General features: G+C 41.3%; 3 protein-coding genes and 8 non-coding genes across 77 annotated transcripts in view; 2 read left to right on the forward strand and 9 right to left on the reverse strand.

Moving 5' to 3' along the window:
* Positions 1-185, forward strand: part of CEP295 (centrosomal protein 295) — a 58,802-nt gene extending 58,617 nt beyond the window's left edge. For all 24 annotated transcript variants that reach the window (XM_070076743.1, XM_008262602.4, XM_051850061.2 and 21 more), the window contains one exon: positions 50-185. In XM_070076743.1, the coding sequence (XP_069932844.1) occupies positions 50-88 (39 nt within the window). In that variant the 3' untranslated portion in view covers positions 89-185. The remainder of the gene's footprint in view (positions 1-49) is intronic.
* On the reverse strand, positions 89-10,273 carry TAF1D (TATA-box binding protein associated factor, RNA polymerase I subunit D). Of its 34 annotated transcripts, XR_011390077.1 has the most exons (14): positions 10,097-10,229; positions 8,617-8,709; positions 7,873-8,257; positions 7,033-7,208; positions 6,770-6,827; positions 5,792-5,959; positions 4,408-4,450; positions 2,846-2,891; positions 2,589-2,616; positions 1,760-1,796; positions 1,377-1,423; positions 857-913; positions 468-506; positions 89-250 (listed from the first exon to the last, which is right to left on the reverse strand). XR_011390077.1 is itself a non-coding variant. In XM_008262662.4 (8 exons), exons 2-6 carry the CDS (start codon positions 8,685-8,687, stop codon positions 5,798-5,800), a joined length of 852 nt encoding a protein of 283 aa, XP_008260884.1. In that variant the 5' UTR covers positions 8,688-8,709; positions 10,097-10,229; the 3' UTR covers positions 89-250; positions 468-506; positions 5,792-5,797. The 34 variants fall into 34 exon arrangements, 7 of the variants coding, with proteins under 7 accessions (XP_008260884.1, XP_069932954.1, XP_069932951.1 ...); XR_011390082.1 differs by lacking the exon at positions 4,408-4,450; XR_011390067.1 differs by having other exon boundaries at positions 468-913.
* Positions 308-439, reverse strand: LOC127485197 (small nucleolar RNA SNORA25). The gene has a single exon (XR_007912356.1). It is a non-coding gene; the product is annotated as a small nucleolar RNA SNORA25 (small nucleolar RNA).
* Positions 692-812, reverse strand: LOC127485229 (small nucleolar RNA SNORA32). Its single transcript, XR_007912373.1, has one exon. It is a non-coding gene; the product is annotated as a small nucleolar RNA SNORA32 (small nucleolar RNA).
* On the reverse strand, positions 1,181-1,253 carry LOC127485180 (small nucleolar RNA Z40). Its single transcript, XR_007912347.1, has one exon. It is a non-coding gene; the product is annotated as a small nucleolar RNA Z40 (small nucleolar RNA).
* On the reverse strand, positions 1,529-1,663 carry LOC127485213 (small nucleolar RNA SNORA1). The gene has a single exon (XR_007912362.1). It is a non-coding gene; the product is annotated as a small nucleolar RNA SNORA1 (small nucleolar RNA).
* Positions 1,990-2,128, reverse strand: LOC127485186 (small nucleolar RNA SNORA8). The gene has a single exon (XR_007912351.1). It is a non-coding gene; the product is annotated as a small nucleolar RNA SNORA8 (small nucleolar RNA).
* LOC127485308 (small nucleolar RNA SNORD5) lies at positions 2,727-2,799 on the reverse strand. The gene has a single exon (XR_007912413.1). It is a non-coding gene; the product is annotated as a small nucleolar RNA SNORD5 (small nucleolar RNA).
* Positions 2,947-3,078, reverse strand: LOC127485235 (small nucleolar RNA SNORA18). Its single transcript, XR_007912377.2, has one exon. It is a non-coding gene; the product is annotated as a small nucleolar RNA SNORA18 (small nucleolar RNA).
* On the reverse strand, positions 4,579-4,705 carry LOC127485259 (small nucleolar RNA SNORA40). The gene has a single exon (XR_007912387.2). It is a non-coding gene; the product is annotated as a small nucleolar RNA SNORA40 (small nucleolar RNA).
* C1H11orf54 (chromosome 1 C11orf54 homolog) overlaps positions 10,251-27,093 on the forward strand; it is a 28,158-nt gene continuing 11,315 nt past the window's right edge. The window contains exons 1-6 of one of the 11 annotated variants that reach the window (XM_008262675.4): positions 10,251-10,383; positions 18,516-18,664; positions 21,817-21,915; positions 25,468-25,541; positions 25,715-25,816; positions 26,840-27,016. In XM_008262675.4, the coding sequence (XP_008260897.1) occupies positions 18,610-18,664; positions 21,817-21,915; positions 25,468-25,541; positions 25,715-25,816; positions 26,840-27,016 (507 nt within the window). In that variant the 5' untranslated portion in view covers positions 10,251-10,383; positions 18,516-18,609. Of the gene's footprint in view, positions 10,418-17,492; positions 17,757-18,515; positions 18,665-21,816; positions 21,916-25,467; positions 25,542-25,714; positions 25,817-26,839; positions 27,017-27,093 lie in introns of those variants that run through there. The other 10 variants (XM_051850094.2, XM_008262688.4, XM_070076779.1 and 7 more) reach the window with 10 other exon arrangements.

The following is a 27,093-nucleotide window of genomic DNA, read 5'->3' on the forward strand; positions in this document are numbered from 1 at the left end:
GGGGGGGGTATCACATTACTGCTAAATTTAATTTTTATTCCCTCTACAGAAAACACTACAGAAACTTCGAGCCAAAAATACATGGTGATTTTCTACAAACCAGTGTAAAGTTTATTTTTTATACTGTGTAACATAAGGCAAAATTATTTAAAGTCAATAATAAATTTTTATTTAACATTAAGAAAGTCCCCATGTTGCAGTTCCTTCCACTGTCCAAAGTCATCTGGTTAGCTCTTTTAAATCTTCGGCCCTGAGAAAGAGAACAACACTGGTCATAATACATCATGATGTATTAAGAGTGGCTCAATCTTGTATCTCCTCAGGAAAACACAGCACTACTACTGAGTGATTATGGCATCCTGTGGAGAACATCAGTCTTTGGTCACAGCGTTAAGAGCTCTTGGTCTCATGGCTCCACAAGCCCTCTTTGAAATGACCTTTATTATTTTTTTCTCATGTGTACGTACCTTTTGAACAAACTGATGTTTCACCGTGTTGTACCAGCCCTACATTAAGAATTGAAAATTGAAAATTTCAGGGATGATCATAAATTAAGAATCATTTCTGGGGGTTAGTTACATACCTCAGATCCTGTTACATACAAACTGGCTACTAGCAACCCATAAAAATATCAGTGATGCAAGCATGCACTGTAGTGAGAATTTGAAACTGGCTATTGCAAAACTTGATTAAATGTTCCCAGTAGGCTGATTGCTAGCAAGGTAGCAGAGAGAAAGCCTGGTGGGAAATTTCTTTATGGTCATGTCCACAGCAAATGAGAAACTGCATTCTATAAGCCTTGGTAATGACCTTCAACTTTCAACTTATAGGTAAAATTAAGGACAGTTATACTTGCCACAATTTCTGGTCTGTTAATCCTCACTCGAATTACATAATAACTTCAAAATTCCACCTGTGAAAAAATTTATATTTCAAACTTTGAAAATTAGGTCCCAAGTTATCCTAAAACCCATTTCTCCACTATGTATTGGAAATTTTAGGTTTAATGCTGTTGCTTGCATGTGTTCCAATCCAGTTCATTTTAACTAATACAATAAAATTTGTAAGTGAAAGCTAATTTCTACTTTCAGTGATACCTCAAACATGCAGGTTTTAGGTTCGCTTTCACCCTAGAGCTTTTAAAATGTTTCTAAATAATTGCATAGCATACATTCAATGTGGATGTTCAGAAAGGCTATTTTCATTCAGCCCATTCAGAGCAGTTGAACATTTGGCCCATCATCATGACATCACTCTTAATCATGATACACACATGACATGTTGGAATCTACTCTTTCATAGTAGTATTAAATCAACTACCAGGTTTGACTGAAACAGGATCTACCTGCATTGACTTGAGGTTATGTCAACCTTACCTAAAATCTTTGGAATATAATTTCTTCAAGCAATTTACTCTTGGGCTCTAGAAAGGAATAATTAAGAAAATACATTGGTACTTTGGCATATGACCCAGACCTAGAATATGAAATCTTGTACAAGTCAACATTAACACACTACACAATTTCAGAATTGTTACAGGTCTCATTGTCACCACTGCAATTCATTTGCTGTGATGGAAGCATAACCTGTATCTCAATTTAGCCACATTAACAGTTTTTGGACACCATGTTTAACAGTGCCCATTCTCATCTACAATGAGGCCCAGTGAATGTTCCTCTAAAACTCACTGTGCAAGTCTCTGCATCTCTAGCAATGCTCTCAACTATAGGAAACAAGCAGCTAGAAAAGCAAGCCTTACTTCATAGAGTAGATGCACTTGCCTGATTCTTGACACACTAGAAAAAGAAAAGAAAGCATTAAAGATTACATCAAAGTGAACTGTATGAAAAGAACAAATGCTGGGGCTGGCACAGTGGTGCAGTAGGTTAATCCTCCACCTGCGGTGCTGGCATCCTTTATAGGCGCCAGTTCTAGTCCCGGAAAACCTTTCTTTCTCTCCCTAATTTTACCTCTCAAACAAAGAGCAAATACTGTATCAATAGAAATACCAGGTTTAACATGCACAAAGCCAAGAAAACCAACGATGCCAGATACTGAATTTCTATTGCACTGTCCTTTGAACACCCCAGCAGGAATAAACTGCTGTGTGCAGATACCATGCAGTGCAGTCATGACTGAAGCCCTTCACTTTTTGCCAATCTATAAAACAAATTCCTGTACAAATAACCTGACCTTTATAAACATTTCCAATCCAATGCGGAAAAAACATTAACTTTTATCCTAGTCATCTTTATCTACTCTTACAAATGACTATTAAGTCATTATAAGAAAATATAGATGTCAAAAACACTGAAGGTCAAACTGTCAACTTTTTAAGGTTACATTTCTATCAATTCAATTCCTATTTAATCAAGATATCCAGGTAGGCATGGTTTTAGATGAACCACGTGGAACTGTCACTTAAGATTGACAACTAATTATTTAATGCAAAACAATGGCACTTAGGTCTACACAGGCATTTTTCATTTTTTATTCCAAATATTTTTGCCAATCTATTAACTCATAATTATAGTGTATTAAGATTTTGTATTCAAGTCCTTGAAAAACAAAATAAATGCTTAACTTACCACCCATGTGAATGGCTGTATTTTTTTCCTGTGAAAAAAGTACAAAATGAATTATTTAGGGACCTTACATATATAGCTATAAAATTAGACGATACATATATAAATCTTGAGATTTCATTGTATTATAGCCACATCCAGCTCGGTCAGAATTAGGTTTTAGTTCATGTCTGTAATCATTCAGCAGTTGAACATTTAAATTCATCATGTGAACTGTAATTGAACTTCAAAAGATTCCACTGTCACCATTTAAAACTTACCTAAGCCATCACTCAAAAATAAAACTTATCTGGGGTATTCCAATACCTAAGGTTAATAAAAAAAAAAAAAAACTATTAGGTCTTTCACACTTTGATTAATGAACTGTCTTGTAGTTCCTTCCCACAGAGCCAAGAATAAGTCCTGTGAGCAAAGCAAAACCACAGAGTTGCTCTATGAGGCGTTTCCAACGATGAATGGCTATAGGGAAAGCCCCATCGGGATAGACCTCAACAGATAAAGCAATCTAGGATTCAACACAAAAGCAGTTTAAAGCCAGAGTTGAAGTTCTCCAGCAAAAGCACGCACAAAGCCATAACCAAGAAAGGCACAAAACACCCACCCCCCTTTTTGACAGGCAGAGCGGTCAGTGAGAGAGAGAAAGGTCTTCTGTTGGTTCACCCCCCAAATGGCCTCTATGGCCAGTGCACTGTGCTGATCCGAAGCCAGGAGCCAGGTGCTTCTCCTGGTCTCCCATGTGGGTGCAGAGCCCAAGCACTTGGGCCATCCTCCACTGCACTCCCGGGCCACAGCAGAGAGCTGGCCTGGAAGAGGGGCAACCGGGACAGAATCTGGCACCCCGACTGGGACTAGAACCCGGTGTGCTGGCGCTGCAGGCGGAGGATTGCCTATTGAGCTGCGACGCCGGCCAGAACACCCCCATTTTAATCAGATCATTTCATAATCCCATGGTAAAGATTTTCACCAAGCAGCTTGGGAGCAGTGATAAAAAATGCAGAGCACCTTTTAAACACGTATTTCACTATAAGGAAAAGATAAATTATGTGACACCGTTTATGCTAGAAACTTAAGACCATACATTGTTCTACTTTTTGTATTTAGGAAATCTTGCATGTACATGTAATCATTTACTAGATTACATGATGAATGCTTGTTTATGATATGATGGTCTTCATTTTAGATTTTTAATAATGTTTGGAGCTGGTATTTAGCAGTGTTTAGGACACCACATGACACTGGCATGCCTTATTTCTGTTTGGAATTTTCCTGCTACCCACAGGAGTTAAGTGCTTAGGTCCCTGCCACCTGTGTGGTGTGGTAGGCATGGATTGAGTTCCTGGCAACCAGATTCTACTTAGCTGATGAGGGATTTGGGGAGTGAAATGGCAAAAGGGAGGGGTGCAATCTCTTGCCTTTAAAATTAGAGGCAGTTTTACCATGGGTTAAGCCACTTGTGTGGGGTTGTCCACACCACCTTCAGAGGTGCAGATAATTGGTTCCAAGCCAGTTTCCTACATATGCATCTTGATAGCAGATAATGGCTCACATACACAGAAATCATTTGTCTCCTACTGCCTTTCAATAAAACTGATGTCCTTAAGATATCCTTAGGACCATTCAATAGCAAAAACACTGGGAAATCCAAGGTGTTCCAATTAGTGCAGGACCAGGAAGTAGATAATAAAGTTACCATCACACACCACTTTCTGGAAATCGGTGTTACAACTGCAAATTAGAGGGTGCTGTAAATGAAATCTTAGTTCTTATAGGTTTCTTTAATCTGTCAATGTACTACTTACTACAGCAAGTATGTTCTACTCACATTAAGATACACCTTCCACTCCAGACTTGTTCAAGATAAAAGCCTTAAAAAAAAAAAAGCCAGCTTGACTTACCACCTCAGCATAAAAATAGGAACATTAAGATCTTTAATACTAACACCAACCCTTATAGCTACAAATACTCCACCCATCACGTTTAACCATGTTAGGCATCTGTTCCTGCTTGTATGTATCAAAACTCATACTGAGCAATGAGTTCTGGGTTGCAAAAGAGGATTTATTTTTTGCACCTCTATGTCAGTCTTTGTCCAAATTAGACAAAAACATATGCCAAGTGCAGCAGATAGCTCAATAATCATGATCATTATCAAAAAAATAGTAGCTGAACATTAAAGAACTGCAACTTAATTGGTAGGGGATTTTGTTATGTATATAAAACATTTGACAGTGAAACATGACTGCAGTCTAAATAAACCTGATATATAGATCATTGCAGATATACTAATTAAAGTGATTGGACATATATTTTGGGGGGAGGATGGAGATGGGGATGGGGCTAGCACTGTGGCATAGTAGGTAAAGTTGCCACCTGTAGTGTTAGCATCCCATATGGGTGTTGGTTTGAGACCTAGCTGCTCCACTTCTGATCCAGATATTATGGTCTGGGAAGGTGGTACAAGATGACCCAAGTCCTTGGGCCCCTCCCCCCTGGCATTGGCGACCTGGAAGAAACTCCTGGCTTTGGATCAGCACAGCTCTGGCCATGGTGGCCAACTGGGTAGTGAACCAGTGGATGGAAGACCTTTCTGCTTCTCTCTGTGGAACTCTTTCAAATAAAATCAATGTTTAAAAAAAAAAAAAGGTTTTGGGGGGGTTGATGTGGGAAAGGTTAAGCCTGTGAGGCCAGCATCCCCTATAGATGTAGGCTCAAGTCCTGGTGCTCTACTTCTGATCCAGCTCCCTAATTCAGTGGGAAAACAGCAGATGGCCCAAGTGCTTGTGCCCTGCACCCAGGAGACCCAAATAAGTTCCTGGTTTTGGCCTGACCCCATACTGGCCATTGCAGCCATTCAGGAATGACCCAACAGATGACTTGTCGCCCTCTAACTTTGTCTTTCAGACAAAATCTTTAAAAAAGATTCAGGATTAATATCTGTAACTTCATTGTTTCAGTGCTCAAGTGACACCTGTAAGGTCTATTACTCTGAAATCAGTTAAGTACTGAAAGTAAGAGCAAGATCTTTTATTTAGGTAGTGTCATTTCTTAGCTTTTCCCAAAGATGTCTTTTTCACAAACTTGTTCAGTTTTTTCTCAGATGATTCTGTATTTAAGAATTTATTCACCATCAGACTGGCATTTGTCCACATTTATCGTTTCTAGTCTTGTCTTTCTGTGAGGAGTCACTTTTCCTGTTCATCGTTTACCTTCGTTCAGTTTCCTGTTGCTGTCTCCTTTTCAGGAGGTTCCATCTTCTGTGCAGTGTTTTTGACTTTTGAGGCTCTCTTTTTAGATGAAACGGCTTCTTTCACATTCTGTTCTGAATTCACATTCAGTTTTGGGAATTCCGAATTTATTATGAAACAACTACTGTCCTGCATTCAAAAAAATTATTAGTGATAAACAACCTAAGTCATTTTGTAATTACTAGGTTACAGCTAAACATCTAGAATTTTAAAATCAAGGTATCTGCATACTAAATTGCAAAGCACCTATTAAATTGTTAAAAATACTGATGTGGCAAGTGTTTTGGTACAGTGCGGGCAAGCTATTGCCTAGGATACCTCTCCATCCCAAATCCAACCCAGCTTTAGGATAATGTGTCAGCAGGCAGCAAATGACACCTCAGCTGTCAGGGCTTGTGCCACCTCTGTAGGCCTGATGGAGTTCCTGTCTCCTGGACTCTGTGTGGCCCAAATTGGCTGTTGTGCCATTTAAGGAGTGAACCAGTACATTGAAGATATGTTTCTCTTCTTTGTCACCCTGCTTTTCAAATAAATTAAACTACAGAAAAATGAAGTGTTCTGGTTTCCTCATTGTGAAAAGATAGTATTTGTAACTTTGCACACCCAATACATTTACTTAGACTCTTGAAAATTAAAGAGCACTGGCCAGTTCTGTGGTATAGGTTAAGCCTCTACCTGTAGTGCTGGCATCCCATATAGGAACTGGGTGCACCACTTCTCATCCAACTCCTTGCTAATGGCCTGGGAAAGCAGTGAAAGATGGCCCAAGTGCTTGGGCCCCACCCAGCCCCAGCTACTGCTGCCATTTTGGGATTGAACTAGCAGATGGAAAATGTTTCTCCCTCTCTGTAACTCTGCCTTTCAAATAAATAAATCTTTAAAAATAGCAGTAGCAATTCCTGCCTTCCTAGGATGAAAAATAAAAACAAAGTCACTTACAACCAATTTGATATCACATTCCTCCTGTTCAGGGTGTGCTGCTTCCTCATCCTCTGCTCTGTAACATTAAAATGCATCATTTAAATGACAAGTTTTATGACCTCATCAGTTACATATACTGTGTTCCCAAATATAACCAAAACAGCAAAGCTTGTCACAAAATAGTTTTCTAATGGGTTAACTTGTGTGGCAAAGTCAGCTCTTATAACTGTGTTCACTGTTAAACTAAAGCATGACCAAAATTATTTCACAATTCAACTTACACTGATTCTTCAATAGGAGATATAGATCCATCATCATCCAAATACTTGTATCTTCGACTGTCAAGATCTTCCTTTTCTAAATCATCACCAACATCCATTTGTTTCAGAGATTCTTTCAGGTGATATTCATACTTCAGTTTTTCAATGTAATTAAAAAATCCTCTTGCAACTGCTTGCTAGACATTAAAAACATGATTTTTTTCATGACCCCAACAAAATTAAAGTGTTTTTTCACAACCCACCAGAGGCCTGTCTTCAATAAGGTAACCATCCTTTACCCAAAACAGAATAGCTGTGCTGATTTAACTGTTCTCCACCTGCAGACTAAACATGGTAATTGTAAATTACTAAACTAAGCTGGTACCAAGGAAAACACTAATTTTGGGAATTGCTAATGTTGATAACCTTATCCTTAAAATAGCATTTCTCTTAAATTCCAGGTTCTTGCAAGCAATCAAATTATGCATTTATTCAACACACAATTCAAGTATTTGAAGAGTAAATCTAAGTAGGAATGTAGTTCCAAAAGTTCATGGAAGATGGACCTAAAAGGTTTATTTTGGTGCAAAAAAAATCCCTTACCTTTCAATTTGTTTTCCAAACTTTTAAAAGTAGTTTTGTACTTTAAAATGTTATCTACTGAGCATGAAAGGCAAGTGTGCATTTTAAAGGCCACTAGCAGGGAGCTGGATTCAGAAGTGGGATGCTGGCAGCATTGTGGGCAGCAGCCACTATACCACATCACTGACCCCCTACGTCTATTTTACACAATCCTAATATTGGCTAACAAATCATCTCGGGTATATTAACTATGTGTCTCCAAATTATTAACATACTTACCTCAAAGGTTAAAATTTTCCTCCAAGGTGATGGTTGAGTTCCATTCTCTGATTCTAAAAATGAGAACCTAGGTCCTTTGTCTTTAAATTGGTTTTTATCTACATGTGATATTTTAGTGTTTTTCCGTCCTTTAGGCCTGCCTACTGGCCTTCCTGTTGCCTTGTATTTCTGTTTTCTCCTTTTACGTTTCTTTTTCTTAAATTTTGCAATAAGCGCTTTTAGTGTCAATGGTCTTGGTTCTACAGATGAATCACTTGAAGAATCTGTTGTTTCGACAATTTTAGATGAATGAATAGGTTTTCTAATGGTGTTTTTTGGCCTCCAATTAGGTGAGGAAGGAACACATTGAGTTTTAAACACACTGCTACCAGATGAACTGTCATCACTAAAAGAAAAAAATTTCACTTAATCTTCTGGTACTACCAAATGCCCATTATCAGCAATGCATTATCCCAAATGTACATCTCTTCCAATCCCAACTCAGAACATGCCCAAAATAACTGAAGAGTTGTGTCCTTGCAGGTCACTAGGACTGCTACTCTACCACATACTCTATCACACACACCAAGTTGGCAGAGTACATACTGCTTCAAGATATATATAAAACATTCATACTTTAATGCAAGTATTCCTTCTCTCCAAAATCCTGAAAATTACCACTAATTACAGCATCTTTTTATTGGTTAATTCAAATATATTATTATGACTGAATCTACTTCAGTTTTCCAGTTAAAACCCACTTACCTTTCATTATCAATTTCCATAGTTGCATCAGATGTCATGTGGTCAAGAGGGTCCATTTCTGACTTGTCCATCACTTACTGTGTTACAAGCTTCCTGAAATTTATTAGACTTGATCAATGTTATGTAGCTAGTTATCTATTAGTTCAGTTCAACATAACCAGACCACACCATTTGCTAAGCTTTTAATTAACAGTCCATTTTATGCATTTCTTTTAAAACTCTAGAATTTATATTCACAGGTCTGTCTTTGATATTTTGCCTGATCTATTGGAACTCAAATTTCAAGAGTACTTTCATTCCCAACAAAAGCATCTTTCTAAGTACAGTTTTATCATTAGCCAAGCCATTTTCCAGGACCAAAGGGAAACTCCCATGTTATACTTTTACACAGAAAGCCAGAAGGAAAAGTTTGCCTTCTTAATACAAGCATTAGGATTGCATCTTGAACCAATAGGCATTTTTAACCCCTGATCTAGGATTTGTCACCGATCAGCTCATTCTTTCTTAGATTCGTGTAACAAAACTGTTTTATCACATCTTTGCTATTGGTGCAAACTGAAAAGGTTTAAAAAGCTAAAAACTACAATGACCTGCCTTTTGTCTTCCTCTCCTTGGCAATTAAACTTTTAAAAGGTTAAAGATGACTATCTCAGCCTGCTTGAGAATCAATATTGAATTGAAGTTCAAGTCCCAGAATAAGCTAACATTTCAAGTTATAGGAAACAATAGTGTCTTTAAGACCTCAGATTTGTGAAATTCCCAGGGGACCCACATGACAATTTTATCGAACGATTTAGGAGTCTTCTTAAATGCAAAATTCTGAAAAATTAAATCGTAAAATATAAACTGCTCAAAGAGCGAACTCCGCAAAAACTTACACAATGGTAATGCTATACTTGTGGTCAAAAAAATCTTTTTTCCTAAAAGGCTTATCAACAACATGCAATTAGCTCAGAATTCTTTTTGGGAACCTGTTTAGAAAGCAATCGTACTCAGATGTTGCTTTCAAGTCTGGGCTTCTGCGATTTTTGGAGACCTCGGCTAACTCGTACTACGTTGTAGTCCCGGGGCCAGTTTCTCCAGGAAGCTCCTAACACCAAGCAAAGAAAATGGCGTCGACAATGGTTACCTCACTCTAATCAAGATTCCATCAGGAGACCCCAGGTTGCGCAGAATACATTTTAGCATCCACAGCCCAGGCACGACGAGCCACGCCTACACCACAAACGCGGTTCTGTGGGCCTCCGCGGGCCTGCGCCGTCAGGACACGGCTTCGCGGCTCAGCCTGGAGCAGGGCGTGGGTGCTGGAGACCACGGCCCCGGGCCGCTCCTCCAGCTCCTCTCCACCTCGTAACAGACGGCTGGCCCAACGAGCCCGCTGCGCCCTCGCTGCCCGCTCCCCACGCTTCGGGCCGGGACCCCGACTGCCTTGTGACTCGAGTCCCTGAAAGGAAGGGTCTACACCCGCCAGGCGCCTCACCGCCGTCCGCCAACGAACCGACAACCGCCTACCTCTTCCAACCGCGCGGAAGGAAAGAAGGCGCCAATCTCGCGGCCCGCATAATACTGGGGCCGAAATCTCGCGTTACAACTTGGCTCCCGCGATGACGGCGAGCGGTGGGAGGAGACCAGAAGCGGGAACGCCATCTTCAGTCCCGCTAGGGGCGGGGCGACCTGGTGGGCGGGCCCTGCACTGTTCATCCCAGGGAGGCGGGGTAACTAATGCCGATATCAGGCTAAGGGGTGTGTGTGCCCCAGGCCTGTTTGGTAAGTGGAACGTTTCCGCCAATGTAAAGAAACTGTAAGTGAACGGCGCGGAATGGATATAGAAAAAGCTGATTTGTTTCATTTGCAGGGCCGTGTGTGTGTTGTGGGTGAGGGGTGTGCGTGTGAGTTTTGAGAAACTGTCAGCTTTGCCTTCGGCATCTCTTCTGTGATAAAATCCTAAGAAATGATCACACTTTGACCATTGGACTGGAGTCTTGTGTTTCCCCACAGCACACCCACTTCTCTCCGTCTTTGGAGCTGGCTCACGCTTTCGCTCTGCGGCAGGGTCTGTCTCCCTGGGCTGGTTACATAGCACGGGAGACACCCGTGGAGGACTTTTCTCCCTGAGAATTCCTCCTCCCAGTGGTTACTGAGTTAAAATTAAACTTTTAAAAATATGATTTATTTTGAGAGAGGGAGAGAGACTTCCTGGTTCACTTCCTATGTGGCTTCAACTGCCAGGGCTGAGCCAGGCCGCAGCCAGGAGCTTCATCTGGGTCTCCCGCATGAGTGGCAGGGGCCCAAGCACTTGCACCATCTGCTGCTGCTTTCCCCAGGCCATTAGCAGGGAGCTGGATCAGACTCAAACCAGCGCCCGTAAGGATGCTGGCATTGCAGGCAGCAGCTTTACCCACCTGACCACAACACCTGCCCCAAGAGTAAGCTTTTAATTTTTAAGGAAGCAGACCTGAATGGCATTGAGTCTTTTTATTTGTTAAAATTGGTTGGGGGCTCTCACGTGCAGCCGGTGGAAAGTTAAGAGTTGCTGCAGCCCCCGGAGCTCCCGAAGCAGGAGGGGAGGGAAGCCAGCGAGAAGTGTTGGTGTCCGCAGCAGCCAGCCACTGTTCGCGTTCCTCTTTCACGTCGGGTTCCTAGAAGGCTTCCGCTCTGCTAAGGACGCACAGTTCGCCCTGGGGAACCAGAAGCCAACAGCAGAGAAGCCCGTGCATTCCTGCCTTCAGCGCCCTTAATCTCTTCACTGAGGATTTTAGTCTTTCTTTGCATCTATGTTGCCTTTGTCAAGGGCTCACGTTGTTTCCGTCTTTGAGCTGTAGTGTGCGAAACACTACAGAGCTGGTGGAGCAGATGCTATCGCTCCATTTTACGGATAGAGCAGTTGGGGCCAGAGAGGTAACTCGGGGTCGTTTGCGACTTAATGGCCAGGGCTAATTACCCAGGTCTTAGTCTTGAAGATGAGCTGCTCTGAACTGCTGGGTTCCCACGCATCTTCTTTCCAGGAGGGAAACTCAGTGACTCCTTTTCTTCTAGTCTAACCCCTGATAGATAGACCTTCTGTTGTGGCAGCTGGAAAGAGCACTGGACTGAGTGGGAAAAGATGAGAGATTCTTATCCTGTGTTATTTGTGAAACTATGATGATTAGGTCTGCTTTGAGTTGTCTATCAGTATGATTAACAATATCCCCTTTCCTGGCATATTAGATGGGTTGAGAATGCCAACGAAGTTTCTGGTGTGAAATAAGTTACCATGTCTCAACGTTTTTTTTTTTTGTTTTTTTTTTTTTGTTTTTTTTAAGATTTATTTATGGGGCTGACTTTGGGGTACAGCAGGTTAAGCCTCCACCTGTGATGCAGGCATCCCATATGGGTGCACCAGTTGGAGACTGGGTTGTGCTCCACTTCCAATCCAGCTTTCTGTTAATGCGCCTGGGAAAGAAAGCAGTGGAGGATGGCCCAAGTTCTTGGCCCCTACACTCCTGTGGGATACCTGCAAGAATCTCTGGACACCTTGCTTTGGCCTGGTCCAGACCCTGCTGTTGCAGCCATTTGGGGATGGAAGATCTCTCTCTTGCTCTGTCTCTCCTCTCTCTCTAACTCTACCTTTCAAATAAATATAAAATTAATCCTTTTTACAAAAGATTTATTTATATATTTATTTATAGAGTCAGAGTTACAGAGAGGGGAAGAGACAGAGACTTCCATCTGCTTGTTCACCAGATAGTGGTAACAGCCAAGGCTGGGCCTGGCTGAGGCCAGGAGCTTCTTGCTGGATTCCCGCTAGGATGGCTGGGGCCACAGATTTTGGGCCTTCGTCCCCAGCTTTTCCCAGGCCATTAGCAGGGAGCTGGATTGGAACTGGAGCAGCTGGCTTGTGAACCAGCCATACCAGACCCATATGGGATTCAGGCGTCTGCAGGTGGTGGCTTTACCTGCTGTGCTACAATGCCAGCCCCTCAACAGTTTTTAATTGTGAAGTCTAATGTGGATGTTAGAAGGTTTTTTAATACCCTGAAATAGTGTGTAAAATTTTGCATGAGTTGTGTGTAATTCTATAACATCAAGTTAAATCTTAAAAATCAGTGAAACCATTGCCTCTTACAAATAAATGGAAGTGAAAAAAATGTTTGAAACGCATAAAAACAGGTTTTCTAGCCACTAGTTCACTTCCTAGTGGCCCCGAAAGCTGAGGCTAGGCCAGGTCAAAGCCAGGAGCTCCATCCAGGTCTGGCTTCCTTAGTGTTGGGGCTTAACCTTGCTGCGTCACAATGTACGCTCATATAAACAGGTCTAAGCTAGTTTAGTTTTTGGTGGATTTTTACCCAAAAAAATAGTTTAAAAAAACAGAATGAATTGGTTTGATTTTTTTCAGTTTTCAGATCTTTATATCATATGATAAATCAATAAAGCCATCTAATATCAGCCATGAAAGTAATCGAATCTCCTTGCTCCAAATGGGAAACGATTCCTGGGATCAAAAGTCTCAGGCTGGGGCTGGCACTGTGGCATAATGGGTTAAGCCACCACCTGCAACGCAGGCATCCCATATGGGTGCAGGTTGCTGTCCTGGTTGCTCCACTTCCGATCCAGCTCCCTGTTAATGCTTCTGAGAAGCAGAAGATGGTCCAAGTCCTTGGGCCCCTTTGCCAATGTGGGAGACCCAGAAGAAGCTCCTGGCTTAGGCCTAGCCTAACCTGGGCCTTTGTGGCCATTTGGGAAGTAAACCAGTGGATGGAAGATATCTCTCTCCAGTACTCTGCCTTTCAAATAAGTAAAAAATAAACTTAAAAAAAAAAGAAAAGTGTGATGCTGTAGGCAGCCTACTGCCTTTGATCCCACAGGAATATGCAATTGCTGTAAGCTCTAGAACAAGTATCCCATGCCTGACTCTCGGCCATATTCAGAGGCAGGCCTGGCTATGTAATTTGTGAGGCTCAGTACACAATGGAAATGTGTCGCTCCCCCTCTTCGTGGAGGAGCAACACAGGACCCTGCGCTGTTCTTTCGTCTGCTCGGCCCTCCCCGGGTTTGCTGCTGGTTCTTCCCGGGTTGGCTACTATCCCTTCCACCTCCGTGGAAGGGCAGTTCCCCCTGGCCGCATTCCCCACTTCCGCAGGGGAGCGGCACACCGCCGGCCGGCTCTTCTCGGGGGCTGCACAGGTGTTCCTTCAGCTAGATGTTCCCCATAGATGTTCCTGGTGCATGCCGTCTCTCTCCTCCTTTATAGTCCTCCTCCGCCAATCCCAACTCGGCTGAGTAAGCTGCTCTCCAATCAGGAGCAAGTCCTACAGTCAATTGGTTGAACTGGAGGCAGCTGTGCGGAAGCTGTTTACTTCTCTCCCAGCGCCATATTGTGGGAGAGCAGATGCATAGAATAAGTCCTAATTCGAGCAACTTAGTCTAGTCCGGATTGCTCCCCACAGATCCCCCTTTCTTTTTATTTTTTGGCGTTGATACGCGCCTGTCCTCGGTGTCCCGCAGCACACACTCTGCTGTACTTGCTAGAGTTGCCACAGGCTCTTACAAGTCCTATCAATCAGGAAAACCGAATCCGGGTCCTCTCTTCGCCATTGTGAGGAGGTTTTTAGGCGCTGATGCACGCCCGTGTTCGGTGCCCTGCAGCGCATGCTCTGCTCTGCCCGCAGGGGCTTACAAAACCTATCAGGCAAACCGAATCCAAGCCTTCTCACTGCCTTTTTGTGGGGGAGACTTATTAGTGTTGGTTTGTGCCTATCTTCGGTGACCTGCAGCTCATACTCTGGTCGAGCTTTGCTGGCGCTTACCGCCTTAAATCAGGCAGACCGAATCCAAGCCTCCTAATTGTTGCATTGTGGGGAAGCTTTACTGATGTTAATTCGTGCCTGTCTTCGGTGACCTGCGGCTAGCCGCCCAGGTGCTCATCGCCTCACTAATCGGGCAGACCGAATCCAAGCCTTCTAATTGGCATGTTGAGGGGAGGCCTTATTTTTCTCTATTTCTCTATCTCCGGGCATTTCTATTTCTCCCATTTTACTTCTGTCTGCCAACATTCCTATTTCTCTTTTACTTCTAAACTTCTGTTTCTCTTATCCCCGCAGCTTTCCGGCACCTCGCCCCGCCGGCGGGTTCCCGGCTCTGCGCCGCTTCAGCCCGCGCCTCTCTCCTCTGCGCGGCTCGGCTTTGCGCGCACACTCCGCGGTCTCGCACTTAACCCTTTCGCGTCTGAACCACGGCCTCGCGCCAGCCCCGCGTTCCCTATCTATTCACGCCCCGTGCTCTCTCTGCACGCGGCGGCTTCCGCGAGTCACACAGCGTAGCTTACGTGTCCGCCACTATCATTCAATCTAAGTTCCCCGGGCTAGCCTGGCGAATTCAACCCAGCTCACGTCTCCGCCCCACGGTTTGGCTTCCAGTCCTTTGCTCCCCGGGCTAATCAGACGGATCCCAACCAGGCTCACGTTTCCGCTTCTGGTTTTAACTTTTCGCCCCCTATTCCCGGGCTAACTTGAGAATCCCAAAGTGGCTTTCGTTTCAGCCTTGGCCTGCCCCCCGCGGCTTCAATTTCCCTAACACTTTTCTCTACCCGGTATGTTTCCCTAAGTTTTCTTCCAACAATATTCCTCCCTCATTTCTCCTGGCCTCTCCCCACAGTCCGCATCCGAGTCTGTTTGTTCTAACTTTCGCTTTCGACCTTGGAGATTTCTCCCAGCTTCCCCCCGTAGTCCGTATCTGAGTCTATGCCTAGGCTTTCAACAGCTTCTTCTGGCACCTCTTTCGTCCGGCTTTTCCGTAGGCTATTTACTAGTCTCTCTCTCCGGTAATTTCCCATTTCTTCCCGTTTCTTCCCGTTTCTTCCCTCCTAGGTTTCTGTCCATCCTAAGTTTCCTATCCGTCCTAGGTTTCCTATCCGAGTCAGGTTTCCTATCCGAGTCACGGCACCATTATGTCGCTCCCCCTCTTCGTGGAGGAGCAACACAGGACCCTGCGCTGTTCTTTCGTCTGCTCGGCCCTCCCCGGGTTTGCTGCTGGTTCTTCCCGGGTTGGCTACTATCCCTTCCACCTCCGTGGAAGGGCAGTTCCCCCTGGCCGCATTCCCCACTTCCGCAGGGGAGCGGCACACCGCCGGCCGGCTCTTCTCGGGGGCTGCACAGGTGTTCCTTCAGCTAGATGTTCCCCATAGATGTTCCTGGTGCATGCCGTCTCTCTCCTCCTTTATAGTCCTCCTCCGCCAATCCCAACTCGGCTGAGTAAGCTGCTCTCCAATCAGGAGCAAGTCCTACAGTCAATTGGTTGAACTGGAGGCAGCTGTGCGGAAGCTGTTTACTTCTCTCCCAGCGCCATATTGTGGGAGAGCAGATGCATAGAATAAGTCCTAATTCGAGCAACTTAGTCTAGTCCGGATTGCTCCCCACAGAAATGTAGGGTCCCTTTTTCAAAAATAAAGGAAAAAGTGCTGTTAAAAGTACTGAAACAAATTTTCTGTGTTACCACTCTTGTCATGATGTTTAAAATTTTCTATTTAACATCATTTTAAGTAAAAATTATTAGCATGAATTTTTCCATTATTGCTAATATTGTGCAATTCCAGTTTTAAATACAAATATAAGAACATTTAACCCATCTGCAGAAACACAGAAATTTCATGGATCATATTTCATAGCTCGAACAAACCTATGTATTTTGTTCTTACTAGAACAGTGGAAACACTGCACAAAGCAAACTCACCTGTTTTTATTTTCTCTCCATCTTTCTATTTGAAAGGCAGAGAGAGAGAAAGGCAGAAGAAGCTGCCATCCTCTGGGTCACTCCTCCCATGCACCTACCTTGGCCTGGTCCTCAGTGAAGCCTGAATCCGAGAACTTAGTCTAGGGCTTCTCCAAGGATAGCAGGAACCGAATTACTTGAGCCATCCCCACTGACTCTGGGGCCTGCATTGGCAGACAGCTGCAGTCAGGAGCAGGCCACAGTATCCTAACCACCAGGTCAAATGCCCCAGTATTTCTATCCATTCCTTCTCTAGACCCTGTTTCTGGGGCCTTGCCTCCCCTCCTTAATCAGGAGAGTAAATGTTGTTTGCTTCCATCTGGTCCAAGCCTTTCTTCCTGGAGCCCATCTGGGTTGTTATGAAAACCTTTCTGACTCCTTTCTGTGGTCACTGCAGCTTCCAGCCCACGAGTTCCCCGCTCACATGGGCACACCGCCACATTCTGCTGCACTGCCCTCTGTGCTGTTTGGCTGCCTGAAGTTCTACATTTGTAAACCAGTTATTCAGGCTATAGCCTCACAGGATTGGACTTTGTTTCTGTTTTGTATGAGAATTAAGCAAACAAAAAAGCTGAACTTCTTTTAGTGAAAGTAAGGGGTATAAAACTGAGATTATATTTAAATTTTAAATATAATAGTCACTCCTATTCCAAGTAGCAATTCCTAAAGTGCTTTTATTATCCTCATCATAAATGAATATACTCATTGTGCAGATTTTGACATATTCAGGTACTTGCTGGTTGCCTGATAACGAATGTGATAAAATGTTAAAATTTGGGAAATCTGGGTGAAGAGTACAAAAGAATTATTTGTATATAATATCTGCCTGAAATTATTTCAGAAAAAAGTTAAAATGTCTCATTCCTAAACCATTATAGATTATTCAATTAAAAAAATGCTTAAGATAATTGCAGTAGGATCGTGTAGCATGAGGCCCATTAACAGCAATTACTTATAATTAAAGGATAATAAAAGTATTTGATCAAGTACTAAAGTAACCATTAAGCCATAAATGTATGCAGTAACATGGATGCAAAGGATATGTGGTTTGAAAGTATCAACAAAACTAGAAATCCAGTTTCTAAGAAATTGGAATCTTGGGAAAAAGTTTAAAAGACTTTTTGGAAAAACATTTCAAGTGATTCCCAGGGACCCTTTTCGCTTGCTAAGTAAGCATATTGAAACCAGAGACTATTCAGATTAGTGAGATGTTCTATTAACAGTTTTAATGAAGATTTCAACAGTGCCCTTAGAAACAGAAGACCTTAAGAGTTTTCGTCCATATTCTTTGTTGTGATTGGCCTGGAGTAGGATTCCCCACCCACTTGATTTATTTTCTGCCTTCATTTTACTTGCTTCCTCTGCTCGCACACCTCCTCGCCTGAACACTTGAGGTAGGACGCTAATCTCTGTATGTGGACCTATTGTGAAATATACTTAGCATATACCTTAAAAAATTAAAGTGTAATTTGTTAGATTATCAGAATAATTGAAATTTAAAATTGCTTACTAAGAAAATACATTCCTTTGTAAATGAAAGTAAAAATTCCAATTTCAGGAGCTGATCATACTGTAGAAGTTTCCACTCTTATTAGTAACATTTTCTTTTGTAAAAGTGATAGTCTAAGAAACTTGTTTAATTTTCAGCTTAAATTTCAAATATAAAGGAATAGAAAAAAGAAAACATTATATAAATGGTGATTCGTGTACTGTTATATATGTTTCATATGTGTATCAGATACGTGTTAAACATATAACAGTATAGAATCCTATAAAATCCATTCTACCTATTCTGTGGTTCTATCTACAATCATTTATATACTTATTCATAAGCCTTAATAAGATTTTATTTCAAAACCTATGTTCCTTAGACCAACCATTAGAAAACTGCTCATTCAATCCAGATAAATGACTAAAGAAAATTACTCATGTGTGCCTTCTAGGCTACACTTGATCTTAGCCAAAAGGCTGAGAAGCCATGTGTGTGCCTTCCAAGTTTGCTGGTTCCCCTTGTCAGTAATAGATGAGATCACTTGCCCATTTCTTGCTTGGAATATTCAAAGCTACAGGCTGGGTTGCCCTCCCTTGCAGCTACAAATCTGCACGCCCTTTAGCCCTGTTTATATAATGGAACTCTTCATGTTCATTTCCAGAGCAGCAGCCGTTCATGCGTGGTGCACTGTGAACTCCTGTGATAATTAGCCAACAGCAGCTTTATCTGTACAACCTCATACCATAAGACGGAAAATGGCCTGTGCTGAGTGTCCTTTTCATGTGCCAAGCCTAGAGGAGCTTGCTGGAGGTAAAAACAACTTTCAATTTAGACTTTTAGAAATTATTCCAAGAAGAAAAAAGATTTAAAAGAAACTAAGATAAATCTGTATCTTATTACTTATCTAAATGTATAGGTTACTTATTGAAATGATAATTTGCTACAGAATTTTTTGTTTCAGCATCTGATTCACACTATTTTTATTGAGAAAGTGCAAAACTCTGTCCTTCCAAAAAAAAAAAAAAAAAAAAAACGAGCTTCCCTTTTGTAGGATCTTCTTGGTGATACCAATTGCATAGGATGAAAATGACTAAAGTAATCCAAGATTTAAGTATGTGTGATACCCAAAGTGCTGCCCAACTTTGCTTTATTAACTTCACCACTTACAATATTCTTTATTTTTTTTGGACAGGCAGAGTTAGAGAGAGAGCCAGAACAATATTCTTTAAATATAGAACCTACTGGTATATTAATTATGTTCCCAACATGCTACCTTTTCCCATCTTCTGACTTCAAAGACTGCTAGTGAACTTCCTGCGATAAATTAGGAGGAAGATAGATGAGAAAAGGAAAAGAAAAATATCAAATGAGTCAGAATAGTACCAATTCACTTTTCAAAAATGTGTTCTGTTTGATGATAAATATAAAATCTTCCCTTATTTCTCAAAGTGTGGTATCCTAGTAATTATATCCTAATAAGATTGAAGTTGAGGTATACTCATTTTTGGCTTTGTTGTGGTTTTCCTCTTGATGACCTTTCTGATTTTGGTTTTGTTTTTCTTTCCCTAATTTGATAGTAGTTGGTGAACAGTCTGTATTGCCCGTATCCTTTGGTCTATATGTCTTTTCTGTTAGTGTTTCTGATGTGATAGGACAGCCAAGCATCTTCCCTTTTGAGTGCCCTTTTTTTTTTGTTTTTTTCTTTTTAATTTTATTTAAGATGAGTGTCCTTTTAAAACCTATCTTTATGTGTTTCCATTGATATTTTCCTTCCTTATATACAGGATATATTCAGTACAAAACAGAAATGGAGTCTAAGTTTTTTAAAATTTATTTTTAATTCTTATATAAAATTTTATAGTAAGAACCTGGTCCCTTTATAGTTGGTAAAAAAAAAAAATAGGTTTTGCTATGTTTTTGCTTGCTGAACCTTAGTTTATAAATTCTTAAGTCTACAGTCATTAGTCCAGGCAGGAGAATTTTTTCCAATCACTTTGATTCCTGTTCTTCCATGGCAAGATTTAGAAAGACTTCATGTCTTTAAATGGTCTGATTCTAAAAAGTTAAATTAATGGTTGACACTACTATCAGAATTTTTTTGTAAGAACTTTTGACCCTTAAACTTACATTGCTTTTAGGTGTATATCTTTGCAACAGATATAAAATGCTTTTTTTGCATCTTTATTGTGGTATAACATCTACGGTAAAGTACACTAACTTTTATACAGCTTGTTGAATGTTAACATGTGTTAACACCCATGTAATTACCATCCAGATCATTTTCAATGTACCAGAAGTTTAACCTTCCCCATCAGTGTCTCTACCCTGAGAGCTAACACTATTCTGATTTCTGTCATCTTCAATTAGTTGTCTGTTTCTGAAATATAGAAAGTGAAGTCCTATGTAGTCTGTATTCTTTGTGTCTGGATTCTTTTGCTCCACATTTTGTAATCTTCATTGAAATGTTTGCATGTGATTGTTTACTTTTGAACATTTGAAAGATTTATTTGGGGGAGCTGGGGTGGTGTCCTAGCAGTTTAGCTGCCGCCTGCGATGCCAGCATCCCTTACGGGTGCTGCTTTGATTCCTGGCTCCTTCACTTCTGATCCAGCTTCCTGCTAATATGCCTGGAAAGCACCCATGTGGGAAACCTCCATGAAGTTCCTGGCTTTGGCCTGTCCCTGGCCCGGAAGTTCTCTATCCTTTCTCTCTCTCTCTCTGCCTTTCAAATAAATAAAAGTATTTTTAAAAATTTTATTTGGAAGGCAGGGAGACAGAGAAAGTACAGCAGAGATTTTTCCATTCCACTGATTCACTCTCCAAATTCTTGTAACAGTTAGGACTGGACCACATAGAACGCAGGAGACGAGCTCAAGCCAGGTCTCCCATGTAGGTGGCATTAGCAGGAAGCTGGAATTGGGGGTGGAGCCCAGACTGGAACCCAGGCAATCCAGAATAGGATGCAGACGACACCCCAAAGGGTCCCAAGTAGTGTCTTAGGTGCTAGGCTAAATGCCAGCCCCAGTTGCTGAGTTTAAATGTTACTTTCCTGCAGGTTTTGGAATCCTCTCTTTAAAAATGAAGGTAGTTCCTCTTCCAGGCCAGCTCTCTGCCGTGGCCCGGGAGTGCAGTGGAGGATGGCCCAAGTGCTTGGGCCCTGCACCTGCATGGGAGACCAGGAGAAGCACCTGGTTCCTGCCATCGGATCAGCGCGGTGCACTGGCCGCAGCACGCCGGCCGGCCGCGGCAGCCATTGGAGGGTGAACCAACGGCAAAGGAAGACCTTTCTCTCTGTCTGTCTCTCTCACTGTCCACTCTGCCTGTCAAAAAAAAAAAAAAAAAAGGTAGTTCTCACCTGAGTAAGGACAATGTGTTAGCCTTCAATAGTTTATAAGCACTGTAGATAAGATACTTATGTGTCTTAGTCTATATTACTATGCTTGCTATGTCAATTATCTAATCCTACTCAATAATAGGCCCATTTCCCCTCTGTGGTTTTTTTTTTTTTTTTTTTTTTAAGATTTATTTATTTATTTGAAAGTCAGTTACACAGAGAGAGGAGAGGCAGAGAGTGAGAGAGGTCTTCCATCTGATGGTTCATTCCCCAGATGGCTGCAACTGCTGGAGCTGCGCGGATCCGAAACCAGGAGCCAGGAGCTTGTTCCGGGTCTCCCACGCGGGTGCAGGGGCCCAAGGACCTGGGCCATCTTCTACTGCCTTCTCAGGCCATAGCAGAGAGCTGGATTGGAAGAGGAGCAGCTGGGACTAGAATCAGTGCCCATATGGGATGCCGGCGCTTCAGGCCAGGGCGTTAACCCCACTGTGCCATAGTGCTGGCCCCTCCCCCTCTGTTTTAGTACACATCTGGGTTAGGAATGTGATGCAGAAAAATTGAGGAACATTTGATATGCAGTGGCATAGTTTTATGTACTGTTACACAATCCTTTTCTTGTCTTTATTAGTTATGCAGAAGGGGCTAAAAGATAACTTCGCTGATGTCCAGGTCTCTGTAGTTGATTGCCCTGATATGACTAAGGAGCCATTTGCCTTTCCAGTGAAAGGTAAGCAGTTTCTGCAATTTGCTTTTGATTTTGACTCATGATCTTTTTCTGAAACGAGAATTATTTTATCTGTAAATAAAAGATATTGTCCTAATTTTAGGCTAAATTGTGCTCAATGTTTTCTGAAAGTAGTCAAATTTCATTTTATATCCTTGTGGCAAAAGTTTGTGTTGTATGGACTTTTGTAACATTCACTTTAATAAGCTGCAATCTTTGATAAATTTTATTTTTAATTGCTCAAGTGACAAGGAAAATTACTTTTATTTTTCTGTTTTTAATTATTTATTTCAAGCCAAGGAGGTATCTTAAAAGATTTACATTTGATTCATATATTAAATATTAATAACTCTTCAACAGATTTACCAGATAATCACCCACTGTTTGAAGTGACAAGGAAGGGGAATTAATATTGATTAACATATTTAGGCAGTGTGCTAGATACCTTTACAGTTACACTGCAAGGAAAGAACTCGCTCCAGGCTTCATAGATGAGAAACTGAAGTGGTGAGAGGATGAGTAAGCTCAGTGTGAATCATAGTCAGGATTCAAATGCAGGTCTCTCTGCTTACAAAGTCTAACCTTTACTCACTATATGCCTTTTATAGCTGTGTTTCTTCCAAATATGAGAGTTATATGTTCTCCCTGCTAATCAGTTGACTGAAATAAAATAAGTCAGAGAACATGAAGAGTACAAAAAAGAATATAAAATGGTTAATCTTAATTCTGTACTGCAAAGGGTAATCTTTTTAAAAAATTTCTGGTCAATAATTTGAGTCTTTTAAATTGCAATACTGAAAGCTAGATAGGTATGTATTTGCATTAGATATAAGATATGCATGTATGTATATGTATATGTTTGATCTTTCATAACATAGTTAAACACTGTCTACATGAACTGGTCTCACTAGGTCACTAATGACCTTGGTATAATCTATGTAGATCATGCTGCTGGCTCATTGCTGCTGGGCATTCTCCCCTTAGTGCTCTCTGCTCTCTCCTTGGTTCTTTGCCTCTTCTGGGTTGGTGCCTTTACTGGCTGCTTTGTGTTTTGGCAGGCTCTTTTTTTAAGATTTATCTTATTTATTTGAAAGACAGAGTTACAGAGAGAGGTAGAGCCAGAGAGAGAGAGAAAAAAAAACAAGAGAGGTCTTCCATTCGCTGTTCATTCCCCATATGACCACAACAGCCAGAGCTGAGCTGATCTGAAGTCAGGAGCTTTTTCTGGGTCTCCCACGTGTGTGCAGGGGCACAAAGACTTGGGCCATCTTCTACTGCTTTCCCAGGCCATAGCAGAGAGCTGGATCAGAAGTGGAGCAGCTAGAACTCGAACTTGCGCCCACATGGGATGCCGGCGCTGCAGGCCAGGGCTTTAACCCGCTGCACCATGGCACCAGCCCCTTGGCAGGCTCTTACACATTGATATTGTCCAGAATTCTTTCCTCAGTTGCTTCTTATTTTGTTAAATAAGATTTATGATTTTCTATACTTGAAAGGCAGACTGATAGAGACAGAACGACAGAGAAAGAAATCTTCCATCCATTAGTTCACTCCCTAACTGGCTGCAATGACCTGGGCTGGGCTAGGCTGAAGCCAGGAACCCGGAGTTCTATCTAGGAATCTCATGTAGGTGACAGGGTCCCAAGTACTTGGGCCATCTTCTGCTACTTCCCTAGGCGCATTATTAAGGAGCTAGATAAGAAGTAGAGCAGGGGGCCGGCATTGTGATGCAGTGAGTTAAACCACTGACTGCAACACTGGCATCCCATATGGGAACCAGTTCCAGTCCCAGCTGCTCCACTTCCGATCCAGCTCCCGACTAATGTGCCTGGGAAAGCAGCAGAGGATGGCCCAAGTGCTTGGGCCCCTGCACCCTCGTGGGAGACCTGGAAGAAGCTCCTGGCTCCTGGCTTTGGCCTGGCCTGGCCCAGCCATGGCTGTTGCGGCCATTTGGGGAGTGAGCCAGCAGATGGAAGCTCTGTCTCCTCCTTTCACTCTCAGTAACTCTGCCTTTCAAATCAATGAATAAATCTTTAAAAAAATAAAATAAAATAAAAAGAAGTGTAGCATCCAAGGCTTGAACCAGCATCATAAGCCATGGCTTAACCCACTGCGCCACAACACCAGCCCAGCCATTTCCTATTTTGTATACTTTCTCTGAGTATTTCCATCTGTTCTTGTGGTTTTATTACTCCCAGTATACAACAAATTTGAAATCTGTACATCTTACCTAGATCTCTTTTTCTTATCTGTAGATATTTCTAGCAGCCTGTAGAACTTCTCCATTTATACATCCTAAGGGCAATTTGAGATTAACATGCCTAAAATCTAATTCATTGTCACACTATAGTTGCCTATCCTTTCTTGTCCTTTTAAAAATCTCTCCTCTGTGTCTACAGTCATTATTGTCAACTATTGCTTATCTTTCCCCCTGAGTACTAAAAGAGCCTCCTAATCGCTTCTCTAAACTTTAGCATCACTGTCACTTATAAGAAAAAGTCTTGTCCATGAGTCATTTCGCTGATTCCCTGGAAAACATTTCCAACGTCTCCCATTACAAATGGAACCTATAAGAATTTTATACTTTGGGGTGGGCTTTTGGCCTAGCAGTTGAGATGCTGCTTGGGATGCCTGCATCCCACCTTGGAGTACCTGATTTTGAGTCACTGCTTACTCCCAAGTCCAGCGTCCTGTGAACACACTCCCTGGGAGGCATCAGGTGGCAGCTCAAGTCCTTAGGTCTTCGCCACCTATGTGGGAGTTCCACATTGAGTCCCCAGCTCCCAGCTTTGGCATGGTCGAGCTCCAGCTGTTGCTAGCTTGTGAGGGATTGAACCTTGATGGGAGGTATTTCTTGTTCCCTCTGCCTCTGCCTCTCAAATAAATAAGTAAGTAAAAATTTAAAGAGAATTTTATGCATTTGTATATAATTGAAGAAATAGAGCAACTTTCTCTACTTTTCAGTATAATATGTTAAACTGACAAAAACAATTTATTTTAAATATGCCTTCTTCCAAATTGTGTCTGGCTGTACCTGTGTTGGTAATTAAAAATGTAAGTAGAAAGTCCCTAGCATCTAAAGTTATCTCTAATTACTTGTCATTTTTATAAACAACTTTGGGAATAAACAACTTTATTCCCAAATAAACAAAAGGAGGATTTCCCAGAAGAGATCCAAAGAACTTAAATTCTACCAGAGCAAAATATTTGAAATAAAAATAATTTTAACAAAAAAAATCCTCAGCACACATTTCAGAGAAATAAGACATTATAGACTAATTCTAGAAAACTCATCCAATCTATACTTTGGCCTCATTTCTAGCCCATCAACTTTCAGTTGCCTTTAGGCTACCAATTATGTCAAGTCATACTTGGCCATCATAATAGCAGAGAAACAGGTAGTTAATACAGGACAGGAGAACTAGCTTCTTACATCTTTCAACCCCTTGCAAATGAAGAAGTTACATACTTGTAATAAATTAAATTAGCATCTCCTGGCATTTTATACTTTAGTTGGATGTTTGCTCATTTCTAAGATGGCTTGTGTTTTTTTAGGCATCTGTGGGAAAACTAGAATTGCAGAAGTAGGAGGTGTGCCTTACTTAATGCCTCTTGTAAACAGAAAAAAAGTAAGTGTGCTTTTATTCTTCATATTCACATGAAGATTATAGAAAATAGACTGATTCCTCTATTTGGAATTAGAAGAGCCATTGATCAATGTGGGAAGGAAGTGCTAATGAACTCGGTAATAAAATATGGAATTTGTATAAGTTCTAATTTAAATGCTTTTCCCACTTCTTAGGTTTATGATCTGAATAAGATTGCAAAAGAAATCAAACTGCCTGGAGCATTTATTCTTGGGGCGGGTGCAGGCCCACTTCAGACTCTTGGGTTCAATTCTGAGGTCAGTATATATATAATTGTTGTATTTAATTTTATTGGTTTGAAATTTGGTTTGTCTTTCTCCTTTTAATGGCTTATCAAAAAGACTACTTTCCTTGCGGATTGTGTCTGATGTCCTATCTCTCTGCACAGATTTGATACTATGTAATACAGATTTGGGCTGCAGCATTTGCTCCAGTTGGTCCAACGGAAATGGAGCATGCATGGAACTCTAGTCTCAGATTCTCTTGAGGGTCTAGGTAAAGTCTTAGATTCATCAAAGGTTTTAGGGTATTCTGAAGGTCCTGAATTATGAAAGATTTTTATCCTTTTATATCCTAGGGATTCCTTGCTTCTTTATAAATCTTTGCCTTTGGTTCTAAAGTACCTTTGGATCAGAGGTGAGATGGAATATTAACTGACATAGTCAACTCCCTATTGCAGAGAAAATAAGAAATTATCAGAGAAATATGATGGTTATTACAAAAGTGTATGGTTGTTACTAGTGTATGGCACATATACTACTATTTAGTTGTGGGAGGGGGCAGACTTAACAGGTTATTCACTCTTCCATTCATGAGATGCAAAGAAACGGTGAGATTTTTATATTTGTATATAGTAACGTACAGATTGCGATGTGCCATATATACTAAATGGTAGTGCTGTTGTATATGACATGCGGAGTGAATGACCTGTTCTCTCACAACCTCTTCAGATGTGACCATTAGTCAGTAGTGGTACAGTTGTTTTGCAGAAACAGTAATATAATTTGCCAAGAGTTCAAGAGGGGAAAAAAAGTTTAAAATGTAAAATTAGATATTTCAAAGCAAATATTATAATGTTATAGAAACACTTTAAGAATATTGTAGGCATTTTGTAACATGTTTTTCTAGTTGTTTGTATATAACATTATTTCATATTTCATGTCTTCTTACTAGAACTTGAAATAAAATATCTTAAATCTAGGATAAAATATTTTGTTATATTCAAAATATTCTCTGCATAAAGATACTAAGATCGACTAATTATCTTATTTTATTTTCAGTTTATGCCAATTATTCAAACAGAAAGTGAACACGGACCTGGTGTGAATGGAAGTTACTTTGCTTGTATTAACCCTGCAGATGGAGGGTGCCTACTACAGAAATACAGTGAGAAGTATCATGATTTTGGGTGTGCATTACTGGCTAATCTTTTTGCCAGTGAGGGCAAACCTGGCAAGGTGATTTTAAATAAAAAGACTATTGTTTAAATGTTCTCAGGTAGCTAAAAATTTTAACTGTTATTACCATAAATATG

This window comes from Oryctolagus cuniculus, chromosome 1 (assembly GCF_964237555.1).
Source record: "Oryctolagus cuniculus chromosome 1, mOryCun1.1, whole genome shotgun sequence".
NCBI lineage: Eukaryota > Metazoa > Chordata > Mammalia > Lagomorpha > Leporidae > Oryctolagus > Oryctolagus cuniculus.